The sequence below is a fragment of the Epinephelus fuscoguttatus genome, linkage group LG12, assembly GCF_011397635.1.
Source record: "Epinephelus fuscoguttatus linkage group LG12, E.fuscoguttatus.final_Chr_v1".
NCBI classification, from domain to species: domain Eukaryota; kingdom Metazoa; phylum Chordata; class Actinopteri; order Perciformes; family Serranidae; genus Epinephelus; species Epinephelus fuscoguttatus.
The window spans coordinates 5,264,959-5,288,906 of record NC_064763.1 but is presented as its reverse complement, the minus strand read 5'-3'; the positions used below and the strand labels follow the sequence as shown (position 1 = coordinate 5,288,906).

The 23,948-nt window shown below is 40.6% G+C and overlaps 1 protein-coding gene across 1 annotated transcript; it reads right to left on the bottom strand.

The window, feature by feature from the left end:
* Positions 1 to 1,190: 1,190 nt before the first annotated feature.
* fez1 (fasciculation and elongation protein zeta 1 (zygin I)) lies at positions 1,191 to 22,343 on the bottom strand. The gene is made up of 10 exons (XM_049591576.1): positions 22,074 to 22,343; positions 18,339 to 18,693; positions 13,415 to 13,502; positions 12,572 to 12,658; positions 11,394 to 11,559; positions 7,525 to 7,829; positions 6,714 to 6,794; positions 2,766 to 2,841; positions 2,595 to 2,660; positions 1,191 to 2,247 (listed from the first exon to the last, which is right to left on the bottom strand). The coding sequence occupies exons 2-10, from the start codon at positions 18,662 to 18,664 to the stop codon at positions 2,231 to 2,233; spliced, it is 1,212 nt and encodes a 403-aa protein (XP_049447533.1). The 5' UTR covers positions 18,665 to 18,693; positions 22,074 to 22,343; the 3' UTR covers positions 1,191 to 2,230.
* Positions 22,344 to 23,948: the final 1,605 nt, after the last annotated feature.

Genomic DNA, 23,948 nt, shown 5'->3' with positions numbered 1-23,948 from the left:
AAGTCAGTTATCTGACAGAATAACATGTAGCCATGCATATGTAATTCTTATGCACTGCAGAGTACAGAAAATGTGATCCTTGTTACAGTAGCTGGTTCCTGAAGTTTCACACAAAATAATAAAAAAATAAATAAGAAAAGAAAGACTTCAGTCCCCCTCCACTCAAACCTGTTCTGCTTATTGTTCCTTCACTGTGATATTCGAAATTCACTGCTGAGAGAAGAAGAGTTTCTTTTTAATAACCTTAAATCACCTGGGAATATCAGCAGGATTTAGTGACATCACAAGTCATTTTTTATACTCATATGGGACATTGTTGCACTAAGACTGGGCAATGAAAATGTATCATTGTTATTGTTATTATTATTATTATTATTATTATTATTATTATTATTATCATGTACTTTGAATGTAAACTAGTTGCCAAAGGGTATATAAACATCAAAATAGGACTTCTTTATACTATCAAAAAAAGAAAAAGGGCCAGGGCCCCTACCCTTGTGTATACCTTACCTGTGCTGGCCTGCTGCAACTGGCCGCTGGCCACCTGTCATTTTACAAAAGTGGCCACTGGGCAATCAAGTTGAGCATCCCTGACTTGAATCGTCCAAAAAATGCTTGAAATACCGCCAAACTTGTGCCAAATTTGAAGACATTCCCTCAAGGAAATATAGCACTCATGAGGTTGAGATGGATGCAAGGTCACAATGATCTTGATCTTTGACAATGAAAATCTAAGCAGTTCATTGTGCAAGTAAGAGAGTCCAAGCAAACGTTTGTGCCAAATTTTTTTAAAAAAAATTCCCTTGTGTTCTTGAGACATTGCTTTCACAAAAATGAGACAGATGCAAGGTCACAGTGACCTTGACCTTTGACCTATGACTACCAAAATCTAATGAATAAACTGTATTGTTGAGTCCAAGTGGACGTTTGTGCCAAATTTGAAGGTATTTCCTAAAGGCTCTCTTGAAATATCGTGTTCACATTAGGAAGGATGGACATGGACCATGGCTACCATGGGCACGGGGGCATAAACAAAAAAAACAAACAAACAAACAAACAAAAAACCATCATGAAGTCAAAGTAACCCAACCTGCTGTGGCTGGTTTTCTTACACCAGCTAATCAGCACTGATCATGTCACCAGCTAAACTCAAAAGGTTAAGACAGAAAAAAGCAGACGCAGTCAACTCTAGGGTAGAATGTTTATTAGAATTTGCGATTAGCGATGTAACATTCACCTACATGGCGCAAAGGAAGTCATAAATATGCTAATATGCAAATATGCACGCCTTTATTGAAATGAGCTCATCTCATCACGGGATGATATATCCAAGGACAACTCAGTGATACACCTCCACATGGCTGAACAGGGTGGAATGAACAGAAGCCTTTCGCTCTGATGACACAGTAAATAAAAGTAGAAAATCAGCAACAGAGTTTATATCAAATATTTAGATATAAATGAAAAGAAATTTCAAAAAAGTCAGAAGAGCACTGGATATTCAGATAGTGAAGCAAAAAAAAGGAAACATTGTAATGCACTGCACTGCACCCGTAATAGTCGTGTGTTTGTTGTCATTCAAATGGAGCTACAGTACTAAGTAGGCAGAAAAAGGTGCATGGCTTTTGTATTCAAATTAATCACTCTTTCCATCTGAAGCAATACAGGGAGATGATCACATGTGGATGCAGTATGGCATTTCACTTATTTTACAGTGTAGTTCCTATGAATCAAAAAATACAACAATCAACAGGACCCAGTGGTTAAGAGGTCAGTTTATGAATAAGTGTCAAAAGTTGGCAACATTGAGATTTTGTTAAAGGGAACAAAGAAAAGAAGAAGAAACTGTAACATAAAAAATAAGGAAAAGAAAGCAACCATAAAGTTGTATCCCTGTACCAAAGTGGTGTTGTGATATTTAATAGCATGTCATGCTCCATTAGTGAAGTCCTTTAAATGTGGAATAGGCTGTCCCACTTGTTTAACTATTCAGACGGCGGCCATTTGGGGTCTGGCCTGAGCTTAATGTGCAGGAAGGGAGAAGGTGAGCTCAGCGAAAGGCAGTAGTCATAGTTGAGGTGAATACAATAATGTTGATGGTGAGGATCCATGGTTGATAATGGTAAAAGATGGAAGGTCATGCAGCTTGGGCCAGAGGCGAGGAGGATTAGAAAAGCCCCCGGGGAAGAATTCTCCATCACAATGTGGCCTCTGGCCTGACGACGCTTTAGGTAGGACACAACACTAGAGAGGAAAAACAGTGCATAATAATGTTAAGCCCCTATGAGAGATATAATGAAGTTACTTTGATGTAGTGATTCTTGTAGCAAAGTGAGAAAGTTCAATTTGGCAATAACTGAATTTACTAGACAATCTTTAAATCGGAGAACACACTGTAATTTTACTTTAAATAAATCAGTGTTTGGGAAACACTGGGTTAGGCTACTGTATGAACTGTGTGCATATGCCCATGTTCATCTGGTGAGAGGGACTTAAAGCGGGGGGGGAGCAGCAGGAGGAAGGTATATATTCAAATTTATTTTCAAGATTTCCTCCCACCTCAACTTTATAACTAACGTTGTTGTATTTACCTTTCAAAATGTAGTCAGTTAGCAGTGTAGGCACCTTCTCACTGTCCTCCTTCATGGCAAAAAGAACTACATGACAAAAATGGACAGTGAATCAACTCTGGTTATACACTTTTATCCAGCCAGTACTTATTATGTACCTTTGATACAAATGTACTGGACAAGTATACTTACTCTTCGTGAGCATCTGCAGGTCATCAACAGATGGAGGGGTGCCTTTCTTCTCATATGGAATAACTGTGTTTAGATACTGAAAACAGACAGGTTCAGTGTTCACAGATGTCAATACAGCATTTGCCAAGAGTTAGATGGAAAGATTGACACCACTCTCATATCTTTCTGTTAAAAATAAATCTGGAACCCTGCTATGTTTAGTTTAACTTCACTCTAGCCTCAGTTCATTATCATTTCTTTTCTGAGGTTAGTCATCTTTAGAAAGCCTACCTCTGAACTGTGTATATGAGCTCAGGATTCTCGGACCCCTGGTGTTGTTTAGCGAACCAGCTTGTGTTTCCACCAGTGTTGAGCAGAACCATTGTAATCCAAGGAAACTATGTCTTTTATCATTTCCTTGTTGTAATCACAGGTGTGTCATCAACAGAAGCTTTTGCACAATGCACAGCAGAAGTAAACAGTAGAAGCAAAACTGCGTATTCATTGTTACCTGCAAACTTATTTTCTGTTAATACAGATATTTGTTTTTACCCCAATTTTAAGCATGAACCAACAATTAATGAAACCACTGCAAACTTGCTTCTGTCTGTCAGTTTCTCCTTTGACCTCTCCATTGTTCCCTTCCCCATCCTCTCTTTGTTGTCACGGTTCGCACTTTATTTATTTATTTATTTAATTTAAGCCTTTATTTGGAAGGGACAATGCATATTGATGAACATCAGTATAAATACATCTGTAAATATGCCAGAGATAGCAGAACTGCTAATTTACATCTCTTGTCCCTTGGCAGGTCACAGACAATTAAAAAACAAAAACTGGGACAGTCTAGTGCATATAGGCAGTGCAGCCGGTGAAACTGTACTTGAGCTCATTTCCTGAAAGGGTTGTGCACTGGCTGCTATACAGCACAGCTCCTTCCTGCTGTTAGGAAGTTACAACTTAAGTTCTAGCTAGTGCTGTATGGTAGTTTGAACAGGCCCCAGTGCACGCTAGTTACCAGTTATAAGGTGCACACACACAAACACCTCTGGCAACTGTTTATAAAAAAAGCCACAGGAACCTAATTTAGGAAGCTTTGCTACTTTTTCCTCCTGTTTGTTTCTCTCTTGTCCTTTCTGACTGCCGATTTTATGTATAAAAGCAATGACTGCTCACTGGGCTTGTAGATGTGCTCAGCTTGTCAGTCTTGACAGATTTTTGCGCCTAAACTAGCAACCAGAAGGTATCATCTTGTCACATGATCAAATAGAGACTTGATATTAGACAATATTAACGTACATGTTATCCAACAATCATCATTGTATACCTGTAAATGACAAATATATCAAAAAAATAAGAAATTAATAGTTTAACACTACACATACATATATATATATACTATATGTATGTATCTATATATATATATATATATAGAGAGAGAGAGAGAGAGAGAGAGAGAGAGAGAGACGTTAAATCTTATGCTGTTGGAAAGCGTGTTTATTTTCCTTTTAAATGGTGCCACATTTGTAAGGATCATGCATTTGTGGGATGAGGAGCAGAGCTGAGAATGTGGGTTGCGCCCATGAAAAATTTGCCAAATCACCTTTTTTTGCAGTTGCTATTGACTCTTGTTTTGAGCTTCTGATACCCCGAGGTGCTGACAATTAGGTGCCCGATTGGCACCTGATTGTCAGCACCTGTGAGCATGGCCCTGCTATAGTAGTCAGTTGGTGTCTCCTCCAAGATTTGGCATGCCATGTTTGACTGATCTGGATAGGGCCCGTGCGATAGGGCAACTTCAAGTTGGTGTTCCGCAAAACCAAGTTGTGGCAAGTTACATATAACGGGGGAAAGACAAGCCGCGAAGTGGGTGTCCCAAGAAGACAGCAACCCAAGAAGACCATTTCCTCATCCTGTCAGCACTTAGGAACCGTAGGCAATCTTTTACAGATTTGCAGTCAAGGTCTGCAGGACGATATGGCCGAAGGCTCTCTGCCCAGACAATCCGGAACAGACTGCACGCAGCCAATCTCCGATCTCAAAGGGCTGCCAGGAGACCTGCCATGACTGTTCTTCACTGTCAGGCCCGTGTGTGCTGGTGTCAGCAACACGTGCATTGGAACCTGAACATGTGGAAGAACGTTATATTCAGCAAGTCCAGATTCTGCCTACGGCAGTTAGATCATAGGGTCAAAGTGTGGAGAAGACACGAAGAACGCTTTGCTGATTGCTGCACCGATGGAGTAACGTCTTTTGGTGGAGGCAGTGTAATGGTGTGGGGCAGCATCACCCTCACTGGAAAAACAAGGCTTGTCATCATTTGATGCAATCTCAATGCAGAGAAATATCGAGATGTAATTCTGCAACCAGTGGCGTTCCCATATCACCACAGTCTGGGATCAAACTCTATTCTCAAAGATGACAACGCTCGCCCCCAGGGAGCAGGGTTTATCAGAGACTACCTCCAGAATTTGGGAGTGGAGAGGATGTAATGGCCTGCCAGCAGTCCTGACCTCAACCCCATTGAACACTGGTGTGATCAGCCTGGGCGTGCTGTTCGTGCCAGAGTGACCAACACAACCACGTTGGCTGACTTGGGACAAATGCTGGTTGAAGAATGTGCGTGGCCAGGCTGGTGACCAGCATGAGGAGGAGGTGCCAGGCTGTTGTGACTTTGTATGGTTCTTCCACACGCTACTGAGACTCCTGTTTGTTAAATGAATAAATTGTGAAATTGCCAATATGTCTTGTTGTTTCAGACTTCAATCATCCAATCCACCAAACAAAACCAAACAAGAGTCAATAGCAAAAAAAAAAGCTGTTTGGCATTGGCAGAGAAGATTTGGCAAATTTTTCATGGGCCAAACCCACGTACTCCGCTTTCCAACAGTATAAGATTTATTGCCAAGAAGCATTGTTACAGCAAAGAAATAATCTACCAAACACAAATTTACTTACTTTTTGTGTTCAGTTTTTAAATATACATATAAATATGTGTATAGTTTATACAATTTTTGTAGGTCATGTAAAATAAGCCTATAATTTTGTTATAGATTGCTACTGACTGTTTTACCCAAAATTAAAATAGAATCAAATAAAAATAAAATAAAACAAAATAAAATCAGATAAAATCATGGAACCATTTTCAATTTATTGTGAGGTTGTTTTTTTTTTATAAACACAGGTGTAGTTCCAAGGTGTCAATCTGAATCATTTGCAGGGCCCCCACCCAATGGGCCCCAGTGCAGCTGCATTGCCTGCACTGTCTACATCTATGCCCCTGGCTCTAACATACATATGAATGGTATCCTCACTGGAATCAAATAGTGCTACCACAGCAGCATATATACTTTCAGTAATTCATGTTTGCTATTACATTTCTAAGGACATGTTACTATAAAACTGCAACCACATATTTTGATATGATACATGTATATACAGTTCTTCATGTAAGTTCATTCATTCATCCTCTTGAGGGTCGCGGGGGGCTGGAGCCTATCCCAGCTGACATCGGGCGAGAGGCAGGGTACACCCTGGACAGGTCGCCAGACTATCGCAGGGCTGACACATAGAGACAAACAACCATTCACTCATTCAACTCATTCACACCTATGGACAATTTAGAGTTATCAATTAACCTAGTCCCCAATCTGCATGTCTTTGGACTGTGGGAGGAAGCCGCACAGAAGGGCTCCCATGCCCGGGATCGAACCGGCAACCCTCTTGCTGTGAGGCGAGAGTGCTAACCACCACACCACCGTGCCGCCCTTCATGTAAGTTATTCAGTTGAATAATTCATGGACATGATTTACTTTATCATAGTAGTGATTGCTTGGAAATACTGCTGTCCAATGTCTAGTGTCAGTTTCATCATTTAACTGTTATGTTCTGTAAAGCAAACTTCATTTCCAGCTTAGTGCAACTATGTCACACTTGATCCTTTAATAAAACATTTGACCTTGACCTTACCTGTTTCTCATTCCCTGTGCTTCCAAATGTCTGTCTGATGCCGGTCTGCAGGATGTTAGACAGTCCCTCCATGCTGAAACGCTGTAGGTCCCAACCGGGACACACACACACACACACACACACACACACACACACACACAGAACATTATTACAAGTTAGTGATCATCATTTCCTCAATTAAGTTGACTGTATGATCCAGAGTATGTTTCATCAGAGTACAGAACTTTTAGCATCTCACACAAACATCATGTCGAAATAAGATTAACATTATTGTTTATATCACATCTACGTCATCAAGCCATCTACATTTATATTACTTTAGTAATGCAGCCTCAGGTACCCAGCAGTCACCACTTAAAAACACTGCTGCTGCATTGCATGGAGGGAAAATCCATTAGGTTGTTTCTCTGTTACTGGACAGGAGTAGACTAGACTGGGCTGTTCCTGTTTGAAGACGACGGGTCACTTTAGGATCTTTCCTGGAAGATACTTAAGAGGCTAATGGACCTGAGATCCATTATGCTAAGAGTCAGAGGGAGGGAAGGGGAAGAGTTGTCAGGCACTGTGGTTTTACCTTTTTCTAATTTAACTCAATGAAAACTGCAGTGCACATTTGCACAATGCCATTTTCTTAGTAAATCCATCCCACTGCAGAGTAATTAACTCTGATGTAATGATACTGATGACAGCACACATTTGCAAAACTCTTGTGTAGAAGGGCCTAAGTTGTGACACACACACACACACACACACACACACACAAACACATTCATATTATATAACTAGTTAAAAGGTGTGTAAAGCTTCCCACCTTGACAGGCATGCTCCCTGTCTTCTCCGTGTGGCCTGTGGGAGCTGTATTCACAGGTGCCGTCCCTCCCCCCTGCAGGCTCAGGGCTTTGTCCCGGCGTCTGCGTTTGCTGCCATCGCGTTGCTCCCGCTGCCTGTTCTGCACCTCCATCAGGGCCGTGATGAACGTGTTCTTTACTTCTTTCTCAAACTCCAGCTCCTCACGCCGAGCAAGCTGGCTGACCAGCTCCTCTGAGTATTCACGGATGGCGGCCTCCACCCTGTGCAACAGTTCAATGAGTGCTGCGCTGGGCATAAGGCTCAGGCCTGCAGAGAAGAGGTTGGAAGGGATAGTTGGGTTTTATCTTGTGCAGGAGTTTTTCTTACCCATAGGTTCAGACATAATGCTAAAACATGGTCAAACTCAGAGCTAAAATTTACTGTAAATGGTTCACTTTGACCAAAAGAGCAAAATTGAGAGTTAATCTTACTGTTAGTCTTTCTTGTAACATTGTTTGGTCTCTGTGACATTGTGACAATATTATTATTTTACAAAAAAGAGAGATTTTAACAGCCGACCCGTTTTGGCTTTTATTTCCCCATCAGTAATTCCCAGCAGCTCTTTGCTGCTTGTGACCCATTGAAAGAAAGCAGTATCTTTGCCACATGAACTGTGGGCGGTTCAGTCACTAGCAACAATTTCTCCAATAGCTGATACCAGTGTTTTTATATTGGTGTTTCTTTTGTTGTTGTTGTTGTTGTTGTTGTTGTTTTATTATTTATTCTTCTTTTGTGCCAGAAAAACACAGGAATCTACACTATAAAAAATAAATGAATAGTTTTAAAGGGCCAGTGTGTAAAATGGGTTGAAAACAGTGACATCAGTGGTCAAATTCTAGATTGCAGGGCTCACTCGCTCACCCCTCCCATCGAGTAAATGATGGTGGCCTCGTAGGGACAAAAAGCCTTGTGCACGAGTTTTTCAGGAGTAGGTCTATCTAGCGACGAGGTGAATGTTTATTTAGAAATCTAAGCCATGTTACGATATTGTAATGAATCCCTCACGAGCAGGAGACCAGAGGAGCGTTCAGGAAAAAGGCCCGTTTATTTGAGCACTCCAAAAACTCCGGTAACACTCCAGGGGGTAAAAGACTCCGTCCCAAACTCTGACTCTTCTAGCGTAACACACACACACTTTATACACACATACTCGTTTACCATTCCGAGTGGGGACCCCCCTCCCCTCTCTGCTCCACCAGTCTCCAGCTCACACACTGACTGACAGCGTAGCCTGTAAACAGAGCTCAGCTGTTTATTTAGCCTAGCAATATCTCCGGACTATAGTAGCTGCAATGGACGACTCTGAACGCGATTTTGAAGATTCTTGTAGTGGACACAGACCCAGAGCCATACCTGTTTGAGCCGGAGCATACAGATGAGGAACTCCATTTGTTTGATGCTGAGCGGGCGAGGAGAGAGGCTGAATGCACAGAATGGGATTCGGTGCTACTGCTGCCATCGTTGGGGAGATATATCATCAGGAGGAAAAGCGCCGCAGAGAGTGCATCACAAGGAGTGAAGTTGTGTCTTCTTTTCCTCTCAGATGACGGTTCGGGTTCATTCTCTCCTGTTGCGTGGTAAGTGTGGTCCATTTGCAAACTTTATAACTAAAAAAACTTTTCACTACTCTCTATCGACGAACTACTAACACTCTCTGCTGTTTCCTCCTCCTTCTTCCTTCCTTCCGCTGTCTTCGTTGGTTCATTTATACGCGCACAACGCATTCTCTGGCTGGCTGGATTGTCCGCTCAGGCTGCCGTACATACATGGCAGCACAAGATGGCGACCTCTCTAAAGCAAGGCCCTTGCTATATATATATATATATATATATATATAAAAGCATAATTATAAGGCTACGAAAACCAAACAAATTTTATTTTATAGCGGTTATACACTTATATAAACATATTAATGGGTAGAGTATTCAGATTCAGATTCAGATTGACAATAAACCATGCCAAATATTACACACTGGCCCTTTAAAGTCATTCAGTCCTTCATTACACTACCTTTGAATGAGCATAAATTCAATAATACAGATTTACGAAACAACCTTTAACATAACCTTCTTTCACATGAAAAACATCTTTAAGAAAATAAGTAAAAAGTCTTTTAACTGTATATGATACATCATAATTCCCTTTCTAATATCTATTTTAAAGTGCTGTGATAAACCATCAACAAATTTCTTCTTCCAACAGCTGTATTTATTCAAGTCTCTCGCCCAAAGCTGCATTTTACAAGATTACACCGAACACATCATGAGAACCTGTTCATTTACCTTCACCTAAAACGTATTTTTACTGAAAAGAGCTTGAACACTTCACAATGTAAATCATGCAGCTTCTGTGAGCTGTTTGTTGCCACTGGTTGCTTAGAGGACACGATAACTAGCTCCTCCCCGGCTGATTTTGACACAGATTTATTGGTTGTTTGTTTCTGTTTTCACTGTCTTTCTCTCCACATACTCTCCTCTCAGTAGTGTAGTGATGGTGAGGTAATGACAGTTTTGCTGCATGTTTCTGGCCCTATTCCAAACTCTATGATAAAATTAAGTTACAATTATGGTTCATTAACAGTACAGAGTATAAAGTACATGGACAATTTGATCATACAATCATTGCTCCTCTACAATGTTGCTGATGATTTATCTGTCCAGCTATCAGACTTAAAAACATTATTACATACCAAAAAGACAAGCCAAACATGTGTAAGAGTAAAAAACAATGCTGTCCTTTCCCTCTGAAGAGATCCAGTTACCCCGCAGCTCATTTTATCATCAAGCAAGTAGTTAAGTCAAGTTATTTCTATATGATCTTTTTAGAACCACAGGTACTTCACAGATACACTAAAGTACAACATGGATTTCAGGGAAGGGTTTTAACATATTGGAGTAAAAGCTAAAAATTCACGTATAAGCAACAGTACATACCTATTATGTAAGTAAGTGTAAAACACTAAACACTAACGAAGTTACACACCAAAAAAATTGGACAAATCAATAATTCACAAGTCTGTGAGAACCCAAAAGATGCTTTCTCTCACATGCGTTCAGCTCCCATTCCCACAGCAGCAAGGACAAATGAATGCAACTCAGACAGAGGCTCCACATAAATCTCCAATGTGTTCAGTGACAGGACACCTTATGGCAGAAAAAAACCTTGTTCACTTGAACTCTCACCTACAGACCTGATGAAATGATAAAGACAAGTGTGTGTAACCATGTGGATTACTACATCAAAACCTGACATGTTGAGGGGGAGTACTGGTGACTTGGCTGGCTGCAGAGAACATGAGTACGATATATATCTCTCCATTCATAACCCAAAAAGAAGATCTGAAGACTGAATATAGGAGAACTTGTTACATACGATGGCTATACTGTATATATTGCAATGTGTACAGGTTTGTCTTTGACCATGGTGTCCATGCACTCATCAAAACTGGCCTTCCTGTTGGCTCTCCTATAAATAGAGATGATGATATTTATGCCCAGCCTATGGCAAGAACTTATTTGAGGATGGTCTCGCCGTTTGGTATTTTATTGATGTTGTGCAGCATGCTTAAAAGAGAAACATTAAATGCCACCTAAAGGATACTGCCATTAGAAAGACTGATCACCCTGCTGCCAATCCAAGTAGTTTCTTGGCCAGGCAAATCTACAAGGAACAATGTTTGACAGCACTGAAGCCTGTTCACATCCCAGACCAGCTGAGAACATCCTGACCAGGAGCAGTTAACAAATTTATCTAACAACTGCTGACCCAGTGTCAGTTAGAAAGTTTCATTTATTAAAAAAAAAACGCAACATGGTTTGTTTTCAGTTTTACCTTCATAGGAGCAGTTGTTGTTGGAGGCTTGTGACAGCTGCCTGATCTCCTCCAGCAGGGAGGGGTTGGTCCTGGAGGAGCAGTGGCTGCCCTCCTCTTCATCCTCCTCCTCAGTTTCGCCGGGATCCGGAGAGTTCTCCATCATCTCAACTATCTCCTCAATGACCTTGAAGAGATAGAGTAAAATGGAAGGATACAGGGAGACAGGTGAATGGACAGGAAAGAGATGAGGAGTCAGGGATAAGTACACACACACATCCATAACCATCCATTTGTCAGTAGGGTGTGGCCACTAAAATGCCAGAAGCCTCTTGTATTAGTGTACATATCATACTTAGATCCATTATTGATGTCTGCACAGGCTACAGCAGTGTAGAGCTGAGGCAGACTTGGATTTGGGCAGGCATCTGTCTAAACTCCTGTGCCAGCATGGTATAAGAACAGTCCAGCACTCCATGACACAAGTAGTTTTATTGGACCTGATTAAGAGCCTGTCCAAAAAAGTATGCAAGCATAAAAGACGAAATCAAAGTAGAAATATCACATCTAGCGATGCAAAGGTTGTGTCTGCGGTTCATCAGGGCTCTGATCATGGTATATACATTTTTCCAGAAGCATTGCCCAAGATTAGATAATGTCTTTACCAGAACTCCTTTTGGCTGGATTGCCCCAGAAATCAATGAACTGCCTCCAGCTTGTGCAAAATACAGCGGCTCTTACAAGACCTGAGCAATTTGAGCACACTGCCACCACTCTGACCTCCCTACACTGGTTACCTGTAGTGTTTGGAATCAATTATAACATTTTTCTGTTTGTCCTGAAAGCACAGCTCGGCCTTGACCCATTCTACATTGTTGACCTGTTCACTCCATAGTTGTAATCTTAGATCTGCTGACCAACAAAAAAGAAATAATCAGAATGAAAAAGGCTCAAATACCTAAAAGATGACGATGGTAATTCCAGCAAACAAAAACAAAAATGCATGTGTGAAAAGTGGCTGGTAAAAGATGAGAGGGACCCAAGCACCATTCTGTGACGAGTCTCATGTTACACCCTGATTTCTTTTTCCCATTATCAAACAGGACACAGACACACCGCTGTTTGATCTTGAACACACAAACATAGCCATTTTCCTCCCTTAAGGAGACACACACACACACACACACACACACACACACCTGATCAGCTGTGATGAGAGGTTCTTCCTTGAGGCAGTTGGCATTGTCATTCTTCTCGTTCATCTCCTCCTCCTCTTTTTCGTGGATCTGCAGAATGTGAGGCCACACACAAGAACACATAATCAAGTAATCTATTATTATTATTTTATTTATTCATTTATTTATTTATTGCTAATGATTATGAGTGCATTAGAGTAGAAATCAACCATTACAATATTTTTTGTGTTTGAAACATAATTGGGTTCTGAAAAGGTTAAACTCTGAGAGAATTCCAACAACTCCACTGAAGGCAGGATCTATCTGAATTTGAGCACTATGATGCATTTTCAAAACAGCCCTCTCCCTCTGGGGTAAAAACATCTGCTCCGGCCTTGACCAGCACGAACATGGCCTGGACTGCTAAGTGCCTGCTGTCCACTTGTATGTGACAGCCAATTAGGGGAGGAGAGGAAGAGGGAGACCTCTGCTGAATGGAACACCAGTCAAGGTTGGGCGAGCATGTCTTCAAGTGTCGGCATGAGCTCAAGCCTCAGAGAGAATGAACTCAGTTTGGCATCTCAAAATGAAAAATAATGACACAGTCTGTTGCTACATTTATTTACATCTAAAAAACTGAATATTTTCCCCTTATAAACTAGTGCAGCAGATAATACTAGTGGACATTTTCTAAAAGGTTTGGTCAGCTGAAGACAGTCCTGTTTACCATATATGTGTGGCTAAAAGGTTGGACAAACCCATTTAAGTTCATTTTTCCAAAGTAAAAAAGACAGTTTACTTATTACTGGGCTTAAAAGCACATTTCCCAGATCTAAACCAAATAGAAAGATATGGAGTTACACATACCTCCTGGTCAGACAGATTACCGTTGAGTCCCTCTGAATCGTTGCCGTCCCAAGTGGAGATGTAGTTATCAGTTAGAGCATCCCATACACTGCAGAACAACACAGAGACACAAACATGTACACATTAGCTTTCAAGTACCTTAAAACTATTAAAACCAAGCATCAAGACTCTATCTTGGCCTTAGCTCTGCTACAGGCTGTCTACCATTTTAGGCTGGTGTATCCACACTCGCTGTAGTCAGACAGTTATATAACAGCATTAGGCCAGAGTTTGGTGTGGTTTTATCTCCCTGCTTATAAGGTGGTCTACTCAGCCCTGTCTTCAGCAGCCTGCAACTCAGTCAGTATTTCAATGTGGCAAGTCAATGATGGTGGTCAATACGTAGAGCTGGAGGCTGCAGAGGAACAATGCACAACAGAAAAAAGCAGCTTACTACTCAGTAAAAGGTATCCTTAGCAGAGATTTAGATAAAGCTCCTCACATCATTGTGCCTGTGGTCTCTGACTGCAACTCGCAGCAAGCGTCTGTCTGAGGAAGAATGACAGAAAACTGGAAGAGAAGTCTCCTTTGTGTTTTTTCCTCCTCCACTGAGAGGTTGGCTCAGGCCTGCTGCCCTGCTCCCAGTGGCACTGCCCACACCCCGACACACAGTGGACACCATTCAGCTAACAGCTTACCTCACCAGCAATGCCTGCATGCCATCACTGTATGCACCAGCACATAAACAGGGTCAGAGTTTCAATACACTTTACTCTACAATGAAGACTGAAGAATAACAAGTGTTGTCCCAAAAAATATGAATTATTTGAAACATGTTCATCATCATTTAATGTTCAGTATTTTGAAATGTTTTCCTGAAATAAAAAACAAACTAACTAGATAACGCACATACAACATAGCTGTTCTAAACTTCTATAATCACATCTTAAAGAACAAAAACAAAAGAAAGCCACCACTCTGTTTGTAAACTTAATATGTACCGACAGCCATTTAGCATGGCTTGTAGGGTAAAAACATCTGCTTACCAGTGCCTTTAATATATCTTGTTACGTCTTGTTTGTTTACCCCATACAAAAACATAAGTGGCAAAATTTTAAACATTTAAGTGGGCCATGCGAGGCTTTTCTTGGCAGGAAGCAGTCCTGTTCAGCAGATTTTTTTAATCTTTGTTCAGAACCATGCTATTATTTATCCCACTGCTTTTACTGGCAAGACCTGCCCTACTGTGCTGTGATTGGCTAGAACTCATCACATCAATGTGAAAGACAGTTAGGGTTAGGAAAGAGACTGCATTGGTTAGGATTAGTTCTAGCAAAGCGGCAACCTCTAGGGAAGAAAAATGAAGCCAACACGGAGATGCCAAAAATTGCAGTCCTTCCAATGGCCACTTGAGGCTGGCTCCAGGAGCCAGTCAATCCCCATTGACCCCCATGTTAAAATGCCCAACTTTACATGAGAAATAAACATGTTTACAGCCTGGTACAAAAGATAGTTTTGGTCTCCATAGTTAACTCTTTCCCCGCCATTGACAAGATATTTTGTCAATCTGTGTTTTCACTGTTTTAAGATAGGGGGCACTGTCACACATCTTGTAAATAGAAATGCACTGCTGTGTCCAAAAACAAATGAAGAAGAAGATGGATGTTTTTATGAAAATGTAGCAGCATGTAAACTGCACAAAAATTCTGGCGCTGACGGAATGGAGATGTTGATGGACTCCGACTCCAGTAATTCCTGTTTTGATCTACATTCTAAATCCAAACAACTTTGGTGGGACAAAATGGGCAGTCCTGGTAGGCAGATTTATTTATTTATTTATTTTTTTAAATCTTTGGTCAGTTTCATGTTATCATGTGTCCCACTGCTTTTCTTGATAAGTTCTGAACTGCTGTGTTTTGATTGGTTAGTACTCATCATGTTGACATGTTGAGGTTGGAGACAGTTAGGGTAAGGGCAAAGAGGTCATGGTTAGGGCTAGTGCTAGCTAATCACACCGCAGTGGGATCCATAATAACGCATCAGAATCAGGCTAACTGTTCCCTCTGTTTCTAGTCTTTATGCTAAGCTAGGATAACAGGCTGCTGGCTGTAGCTTTGTACTGTATACTGTGTAACGGACAACAATGTACAACAACAATCAGACTTTGCCTTTTCCTCTAAATGAAACCAAGCACTTTAAATGAAATTAAACTCACCTCATTAAAAGACATTTTAAAAACCAGAATCTGTAATCACCACAATAACCACAACAACACATCAACAGCTCATACTGCATGCATAACACAAGGACGCGGTTTGGTCATCAGGCCAGCAGGAACTGGAACTCCATGTTACAAAGCTGTCCTGCTGTAACTGGTGGCCCGCAGCCACTGAAGGGAAACCATTTTGTTTAATACTTTAATAATCTCCATCAGCCTGTCGGACTTATATCTGTGATTTTAATGAGGCAACTGCAGGGATTAAGTTCAAATATGCGACAGACTGTTTTCAACTAAACAGCAGATTTTCATTGCTGACCATTATTTATTACCATTATCTTATCACTTCAAATCAGACTACACCCTCCACGGAAAAGAGATATTTTATATGTCATAACACAGGACAAGGTCCTCAGTATTACAAGCATCAGTACTGTCTTTGTTTCTATTAATAGCTGCTTGAGGTGAATAAATATCTAGTGAATGAGACTCAAATCAAGTTTGATTTGAAATCCCAGCATGGATTGTTGCTTGCAAGAATTGTGAAATGGGAGGTGACAAAAACTCCAGAGGATGGTTGGAACGGTTGTTATGTGGACTGTGACAGTACAAATCAGAGTAATGCAGTAGGTTCATGTCTTGCTCATAACATGCAGATTAGTTTAGTGCTGTGGACTTACATCCACCCACAGCCCATGTGTTCTGTGCTAAGTAATCGCTCAAAGCCTTACAGACTCATTTTTAAAATCAATTTAATAGTGTTCGAAACATCATGTGATTCCTTTCCAAAATCTCTCCTCTTACACCTACAGTCAGGCTATTTTTAGCAGAATTCATATCCACCCAGTGTGAGGACGTGTATTTCCGCCTCGGAGCCTGCTAGCAAAAGGAGGAGGATCTGGCAGTCAGCTGGTGGAGAGGCAGAGACAGAGACACACCAACAGAGCCAAAGCTAACTGAGGCGTACAACACTGCACATTGAATAATTCAGCATGCAGCCCCACTGTGGAGCTGGCAAGGGTGGGGTCATGCTGCTGATTGACTGGTTGTTTGGGATGTTGCGGTCTGTGTGTGGAAATATTTTGGCTTTTGTCATGTGTGACATGCTGAGCCACTGTTTAGGCCTTGATGTGTATGGTATTAATGGCAGCATAATGACTATGCTAGTGTGTAATTAGAGAGCTGGAGGAATAGTCTGGCTGTGGTATTTTATTATGTCACTCTATTTGTGGTTATTTGTATACCTGATGGCCAAGTATCACAAAGCCCTAATACACCCAAATATAGGCATTTTGCTGAAAAGTTATTAGTTTATTTGTCTATAATCTGTAAAGACTGTGTCTTCAAGATGGGGTCTAGGACCCCTGAGGGGTACTCAGAGTTACTGTAGAGGGGTTGCCAAATTAGTGTTTGCTCATTTTTGACAACCTTTTTGATACATTTTTTTTCTTTTCAAAATTAAAAATGTTAAAAATACAAATTAACACCAGTCCAACATATTTTGCCTTTTGCAACAACTTATCTCTGTGAAAGTGAAGATTCCTGTAAAGCAACTACAGGTCAGGACTGCAGCCTGAGGCTAATGTGGCCCTCTACCTGGTGACCTCCATCCACCCAGTTAAATATGTGATTCAATTTTATACAATATATGTGGCCGGGGGTCCCTCTCAGCTCAGCTGGCCTGATTTCCAAAAAATCTAAAATTATTTTAAATATTACCTGTATGTCGACATTGTTGTAACTGTATACTGTTGGATGCTGTTTGAAGAGTCAAGTTATTTCTGTTTCTAAGCCAAAAATACTGGTGCAAATACATTTCGATGGACTATAGCAATAACTCTCAACGTGTGGCCCACCAGCCAAATCTTGTGCCAGGTCCCCCAAACCATATTCTAGTTCTAGTAGTTCTAGTTCTAGTTCACAATAAAAATAAACTGATCCACACTGAAAATCTTTTTTGTAGTTATAATGTTAATAAGGTGCCAAAGTGTGTAAAAATACTACATGTAGGAGGAGAAAAGTCCGCTAGCCACTAGGCTAATGTGTACCATAAAATGTTACAGGCTTTTGCTAATAACATTAGCATGCTGAATATGTGGGGGAAACATGTCTAGTATGCAACAATTTATTGGTGAACCTTGTGAGTTGAAATAGAGGCACATTTTGTAATTTCTTTTTGTTAACTGTCACTGTTGTTCCTGGTTTCATATGAGTAGAGGAAAACTCTGTAAGCCACTATGCTAGTTTATGCAATGTAAAATGTCTTATGCTAATAACATTAGCATGTTGTATTTGTAAGGAAAATGTGTTCAGCAAAAGACAAGTGTTTTGTCTGTGAGGGTTGCAATTTAACATGGAGCAAAATTTTGTACTCGTGTTTAATATTTTTTGCTATTAAGTCATGTTTTAGCTGTGTTTCAGGTGTATCTTGTGTAGATAAAACTTTACGGCACTTCCCAAAAACACAGCACAGTGTGGTAGAAACGCCACCGCCAATTAGACTTTTGGAGGTGTAAGTGCAGAGCAAAACAGACATACCACTGCACAAGTCGGCCATAAATTCTCACAACGGTGTAGGGCACTTCTGTAGGCTCTGTGTAGAGCCTATACACAACTATAAATCAGCCTCAAGATCTCAGTTGTACTGAAAGCTCTAGAACATTTGCAGTAAGTGTACCATGTGCATATTTCGACAAACTATATTAACTGACTGTCACTGTCACTCACTCTTCATCCTGCAGCCTCTCCTCGTCTTCCTGGTTGTGTGACTGGTTGCGTATGGGCGCCAGGCCCTCCGTCTTGGTGTTGTAATTGTGGAAGCAGACATTGAGTTTCTCGTCAAACTCATTGACCAGGTCCTCCATCGACTTGAAGCTCATCATCTCAGAGAAGTTCTCCAGCTCAGAGAAGTCTTCTCGGGTGATGGAGGTGAGGGGGACGGTGGTAGTGTTAGAGTAAGAGGAGTGTTTGAGCGATGGGTGGTCCAGCTCATCCATGCGGCAGGGCCGCAGGTCCTCGAACTCCTCATCCAAACACACGAGAGGGGCTTCCATGGTGTCCCCTGTCTGTTAATCTCTGAACCCTGCAAAGAGAGAGTGGGGATCATATAGTGTTTAATGCATCGAGTTTGATAAATCAGCACAGCTTATAAACTGATGTTTTAAGTTTCAAATGTGATTAAAAAAAAGACAAAGCCCAAAATTCTGCATCTGGTCCTCATCTGTCAGATTTACCAAGATGGATCCCTGAGTCCCAGAAGGATTAATCTGGCATCTTCTAAATCATGCCTGCCTTACCTCATGTGGAATCCATGGCACCATGTTGTCTAGACAAAGAGGAGGTAGATGTGCCAGAAGGGGACCAGGTCCCAAAGGGAACCCAACCAGTTGGCGTTACTGGTAAGCCACAGTTAATTAAGTACATCTTCTGATATTTAACTGATGAGATTTTCAAGATTCTGGGACATGAAAAAAGGAAATGCTATGGTATATAATATATAACAGTAAGGCTATTTTTCATGAATGCCAAATTATCCTTCACTAAACTGTATCATTAATTGAGTCAGAATCATAAAGGTGCCCTGAGGATGATTCTGGTTCAGAGAGATCTCATCTTCTTACCTCAGTGTAAGCATGTATATCAGCTATATAAATTATTCTTCCAAAGCTATATTTTTGCAGCACAATGATACCACTCAAGGCACTTTTTAGGCTTTTTGGAGTCTGAAAGACTTCAGAAAATCATTTCAAAATATATTTGGAAAGGTAGTAAACCTAAATATAACACCTTATAGAGGGACAAGGAATCACAAGGCCAGGGAGTTCCATATGTCTTAGCCTGTCAAATAAAGCAGCTTGGCACACCATTGAGGAGAATATAGTTAAACCACTGCAATGTGTGATATATATTAAAATGTTCCCTTAAAAATTATTCAAGCTAAAGGTAGTGCAGTTGTGTCCAATTAACTGTCAACTCATTCTGTCTCAGAAAGATATAAAAACCTTACAAATATATAATTCACAGGTTTTTTTGGTCAGTAATTATAGATCATTAACTGGTGGAAAGCTTTTTCTTACCCTCACTATTTTCCTTGTCAAGAGTAACAAAGGAGCTCATATACTCTGGTGGAATATTCCAAAATCTAAAACTGTCTCTGTTTACAATTATGATCTTCCCTGTGTATATATGCTGTCCCATGGCAGACTGAATTACCAGAAAAACAAATACACATAATTTCTTAACTCCTACTGCAAACAGTTAATACTCGGCACAGTTTGGAGTAAATAAGTGTAATTACTACCTTTTAATACAACACTTAACTGTATTAGAGTCTGGAAAAACTTTCAACTTCAACCCAGAAATACTGATCATCCTTTTAAATATGTCCTCAGAGTATATTCTACTTTGATTCCATACCAAATGAAGTTGTTGACATCTGCATAGTGCAAGTTATGCTCCAGTGGTTCAACTGGGACTATCACAGGCCAATGCCAAGAAGAAGTCTCTATATTTAGGAAAGTTGTAAATAGACAGGGTACACTTAATTTAACAGGTAAGAGTAATGCCTGTTAAAACCTAACTTCCCTAATCCTAAATGATAATTCTTGCTTCAGGTGTTGATACCTTATTCAGCTTCCTTGAAAAATTAATCCAGTTCACCACACCATCCAGAGGTCACAGACATGTGGATACACTAAGAGAAAGCAACTCAGTAACTGCAGCAAATGCAGCTGATGGTCATTTTTACTTGACTGATAATTTGATCATTTGGGCAGCACATAGCCTACAGTATGACATAATGTCCTGAAACACTTTCTTGGAGCTCCTTATGGCCATTAGTAAATAAAGAATGAAATTAATTGTATTAAACAGCAGAAATGACAGAGTGCAAACCTACAAAAAGACACTGCAGTCATTCAGCCAGACTTTTAAGAGAAGTTGTACCTCGGTTAGGTTGTCTGACGCAGCGTAATTACAGTAGTGAGGCCTCAATTTCATCCTGTGTGCTTTGCTGGACCGTGGCCTGGCCTAAGTGGGTGAGTACAGAGGAGCCCATTTAAAAACAAGCTTGTCCAAGCCTCTTCCTCCTCATCACACCACTCAGCAAAGTGCTGCTCCGTCAACAGACGGATAGTGTTTTTCAGGGTCTTGTCTACTCACTCTATAGCTCTCTCTTCTCTGTACTGATGTGTGTTTTTATTGCATCTGCTTCATCTTGACTTAACATTTATTTATAATTTATTCGCTGGGAAGAAATGACTCCATATTGAATCCTTGCAGCAGAGGAATGAATCACCCCCTTTGTGTGACAGTGATTGACAACTTCCGTCTGTCAGTAGATACAATTAAAGTTATTTGATCTACACAAATAAGGAATATTAGTTGCTGACTCTTAACTTGCCACAGAGATTCTTTGCAGGAAGCTCTGATGTGCTGTTGTTTTGAAATTTGGCAAGGTGTAAAATCACAAATTGAATTTTCTCATAGAGCTTCTCAGTCACGCTGTAGCATTTCTATTTACTGCAAGCTTAGGTTTGCTTTGTTCTAGCAAAAAGAGACATGTGAAGTCACAGCATCAACATTAAGGCTGGCTGTAGGATAGATGATGTGGAGGTGTTTGAGATGTGCAGGTACTGAATGTCCGCATAGTGTGTGTTTAGGATGTGTGTCAGCCTTTTTTTGCATGTGACCTTCACAGAGTGGTGATGGTCTCAGGTGCATCTCCACGCTCCACATGCATGCAGGTATAGAAAGAACCAAGAACCAATCACAAGAGCTCATCAGAGGTCATTTAATGCAATGGAGCCAAATCACTCACCTCATTTTACTGTAGGAGGGATGACAACAACTACATGACCAAACAACAAATCAAACACTTATTTACTGCAGATATTGAAAGCTTTTTTCTGCTGACACCATTGTGCTTGTCAAATGCAGAGAGTTCATTTTTCAGGTTTAATTCCAAATTGAGGGATATCATTTAAAAAGGAACAATGTCAGCACATGACTAGTGTTATTAAATCAGTTATTGTGAGCCTGCCAAGCATCAGGAAAATGAAATGAAATTATTGCTCACATCTATTATGACCCTTGGCTAAAAAGAATAATAATTCCAAGCAGGAATGTAATTATATTTGTACTGAAACTGCCAGTTAAATCATTCTGATTTTGTCCCATATAAATATAACAGACATGGATCCCACTTTAAATCAATATTCAGGCGGCCATGGCAGAAATGGAAATCAAGCAAGTGCATGTCATCAGCTCATCAGAGGGAGAAAAAAGATGAGAGTGGGGGAGGGAGAGAGGAGCAGCGAGGAGAGAGGACAGAGAGATGGAGGAAACCATGGTTACAAGGCAAGGATGGAGGGTGGATGATGCTGAACGAGGACCTCGGTGAGGTCAGGACTGGAAGAATGAACAGCTGGATGATACTGTAGGTATAGTAGGAAGACAGATTACCTGCAGTAGATGTGCCACTGTTGTTGTAGCTTGATGTGTAAGCAGGATCTTCCCAGTCAAGGAGAATCTGTGTCTAAACCTCCCTCCACTGCAAAACCATCCGATGAGCAGTGGCAATTACATTTATTCCAGGATGAAAGAGAGAAAAAGAAAATCTGGGAGGTAAAGATGGCAGCGTGGTCTGAGCTTTGGTCTGTATCCCTTCCCTCACCCGTTAGCCCACAGCCACCCTTATCTGTCCTCCCACAGCCCGTTGTTTTCCAATCAATAGGCAGCCAGCCCAGCTCACACAGAGCCTGCGCACTGCCGGGCCTCTGACGATATCAGCTCTCCCCCTCCCTTTCTTCTCTCACTATCCTCGCTTTCTCCCTTTGTCCCTGCCCCCTCCTTCCCTCCTCCCTGCACGCATTAATTCCCTAATATTCATGAGGACAGAAGGAGGAGAAGGGTTGGGGGAAGGAGATGTTTCTGTGGCAAGGTAGCACATTGTTTATCTGTGTACCTTGTACGTTAAATACTGTTCATATGACCAGGTATCTCCCTACTGTACATGCTTGATCATTCTGCAAAGACATGAGAATGTATTATTCTGAACCTGTGTATTTGCACAAAAAACTGCAAGGTGGCAAAAAATGGAAGTCACACAGTAGCTACAGCCCTCAGCTGTGAAAACTGAGTGACAGCAACTTTTAAATAAGAAATCAAGCTTGTATTTGCTTTCGAAACCAATGTTGTTTTTAACTTTCTTTCTTACTTCGAAACAACAAAGCAGAACATTTCAGAAAACAACATTCAATCAAATTAGGTACAAAAATTATTTACTAAATACAAAAAAAGAACAACAAAAAAAAACATTTACAGTAGAGAATATGCATCATTAACTGAATACCCTTCAGAGTAAAAATCTGCTACACTCCAATAAAGCTTAAACATGTGGGAGGAAATCTTAAACAAACTTATCTAAAGTTCATTGCAATACATTTGATAATCTCCAGTTAAGAAACATTCATAGTGATTTTTCATACCACATCGATAAAGTAGGAGGGTATACATCGGGCCAAACATACAGGATTGAAAGGAGCGCAGCATACATTATACAATTTAGAATTTTTGATCAGACAAGGAGCTAACATTAAGCGCTGTTTTGGATCCATTACTTTTTCAATGCCAAACTATTCAATCTCTGTTTGAACAGAAGACCAGGATGTTTGGATCAATGGATGTGACCACAATGAATGAAAATAAATGGATATAGGTCATCACTTACCACATAGGCCAAATTATCACTAACATAATACCCCCCCTCCACTTCTTCACAGTTTGTGTGTAAAAATCTGCATAATCCCTGGTTTCAATCTGAGGTCAGGGTTTAGACCTCCTGCCTGAAAGCCTCGGCTATGTGATCAGAAACACATGCACTCACATAACAGTTCACATGTTATTATCACACCCAGAGTGCACTCAGACTGGGAAATATTATGGTATGGCTATCTTTGAGGCCTGGAACATTCAGCTCTCAGATATGAGCAGATTTGACAGATTATCTTTTTACAGCCTGATGGGTTTGAGAGAGTTGAGAGAGTAAGCAGTGTGTAAGTGAGGATGATGCAGATATTTCTTTAACAGATTTTAAACAGTGACGGTATGATGTTATTTTGGACTTTTGTCTTCAGCCTTAAAACTATGACTGTACTGATAAAAATGCTATATTCTGTGCAGACTCCACCATGTGATTAGGACATAACTGAAAAATTGTCAGTGGAAAAAAAAGTGTTTCTGCCATCCTGAAATAGACACCATAATCTCAGAAACTGGCATCAGATACAACAGGCAAAGACAAAGAGCAAAGCTACAAACTGACGTCAGTACCCAGGA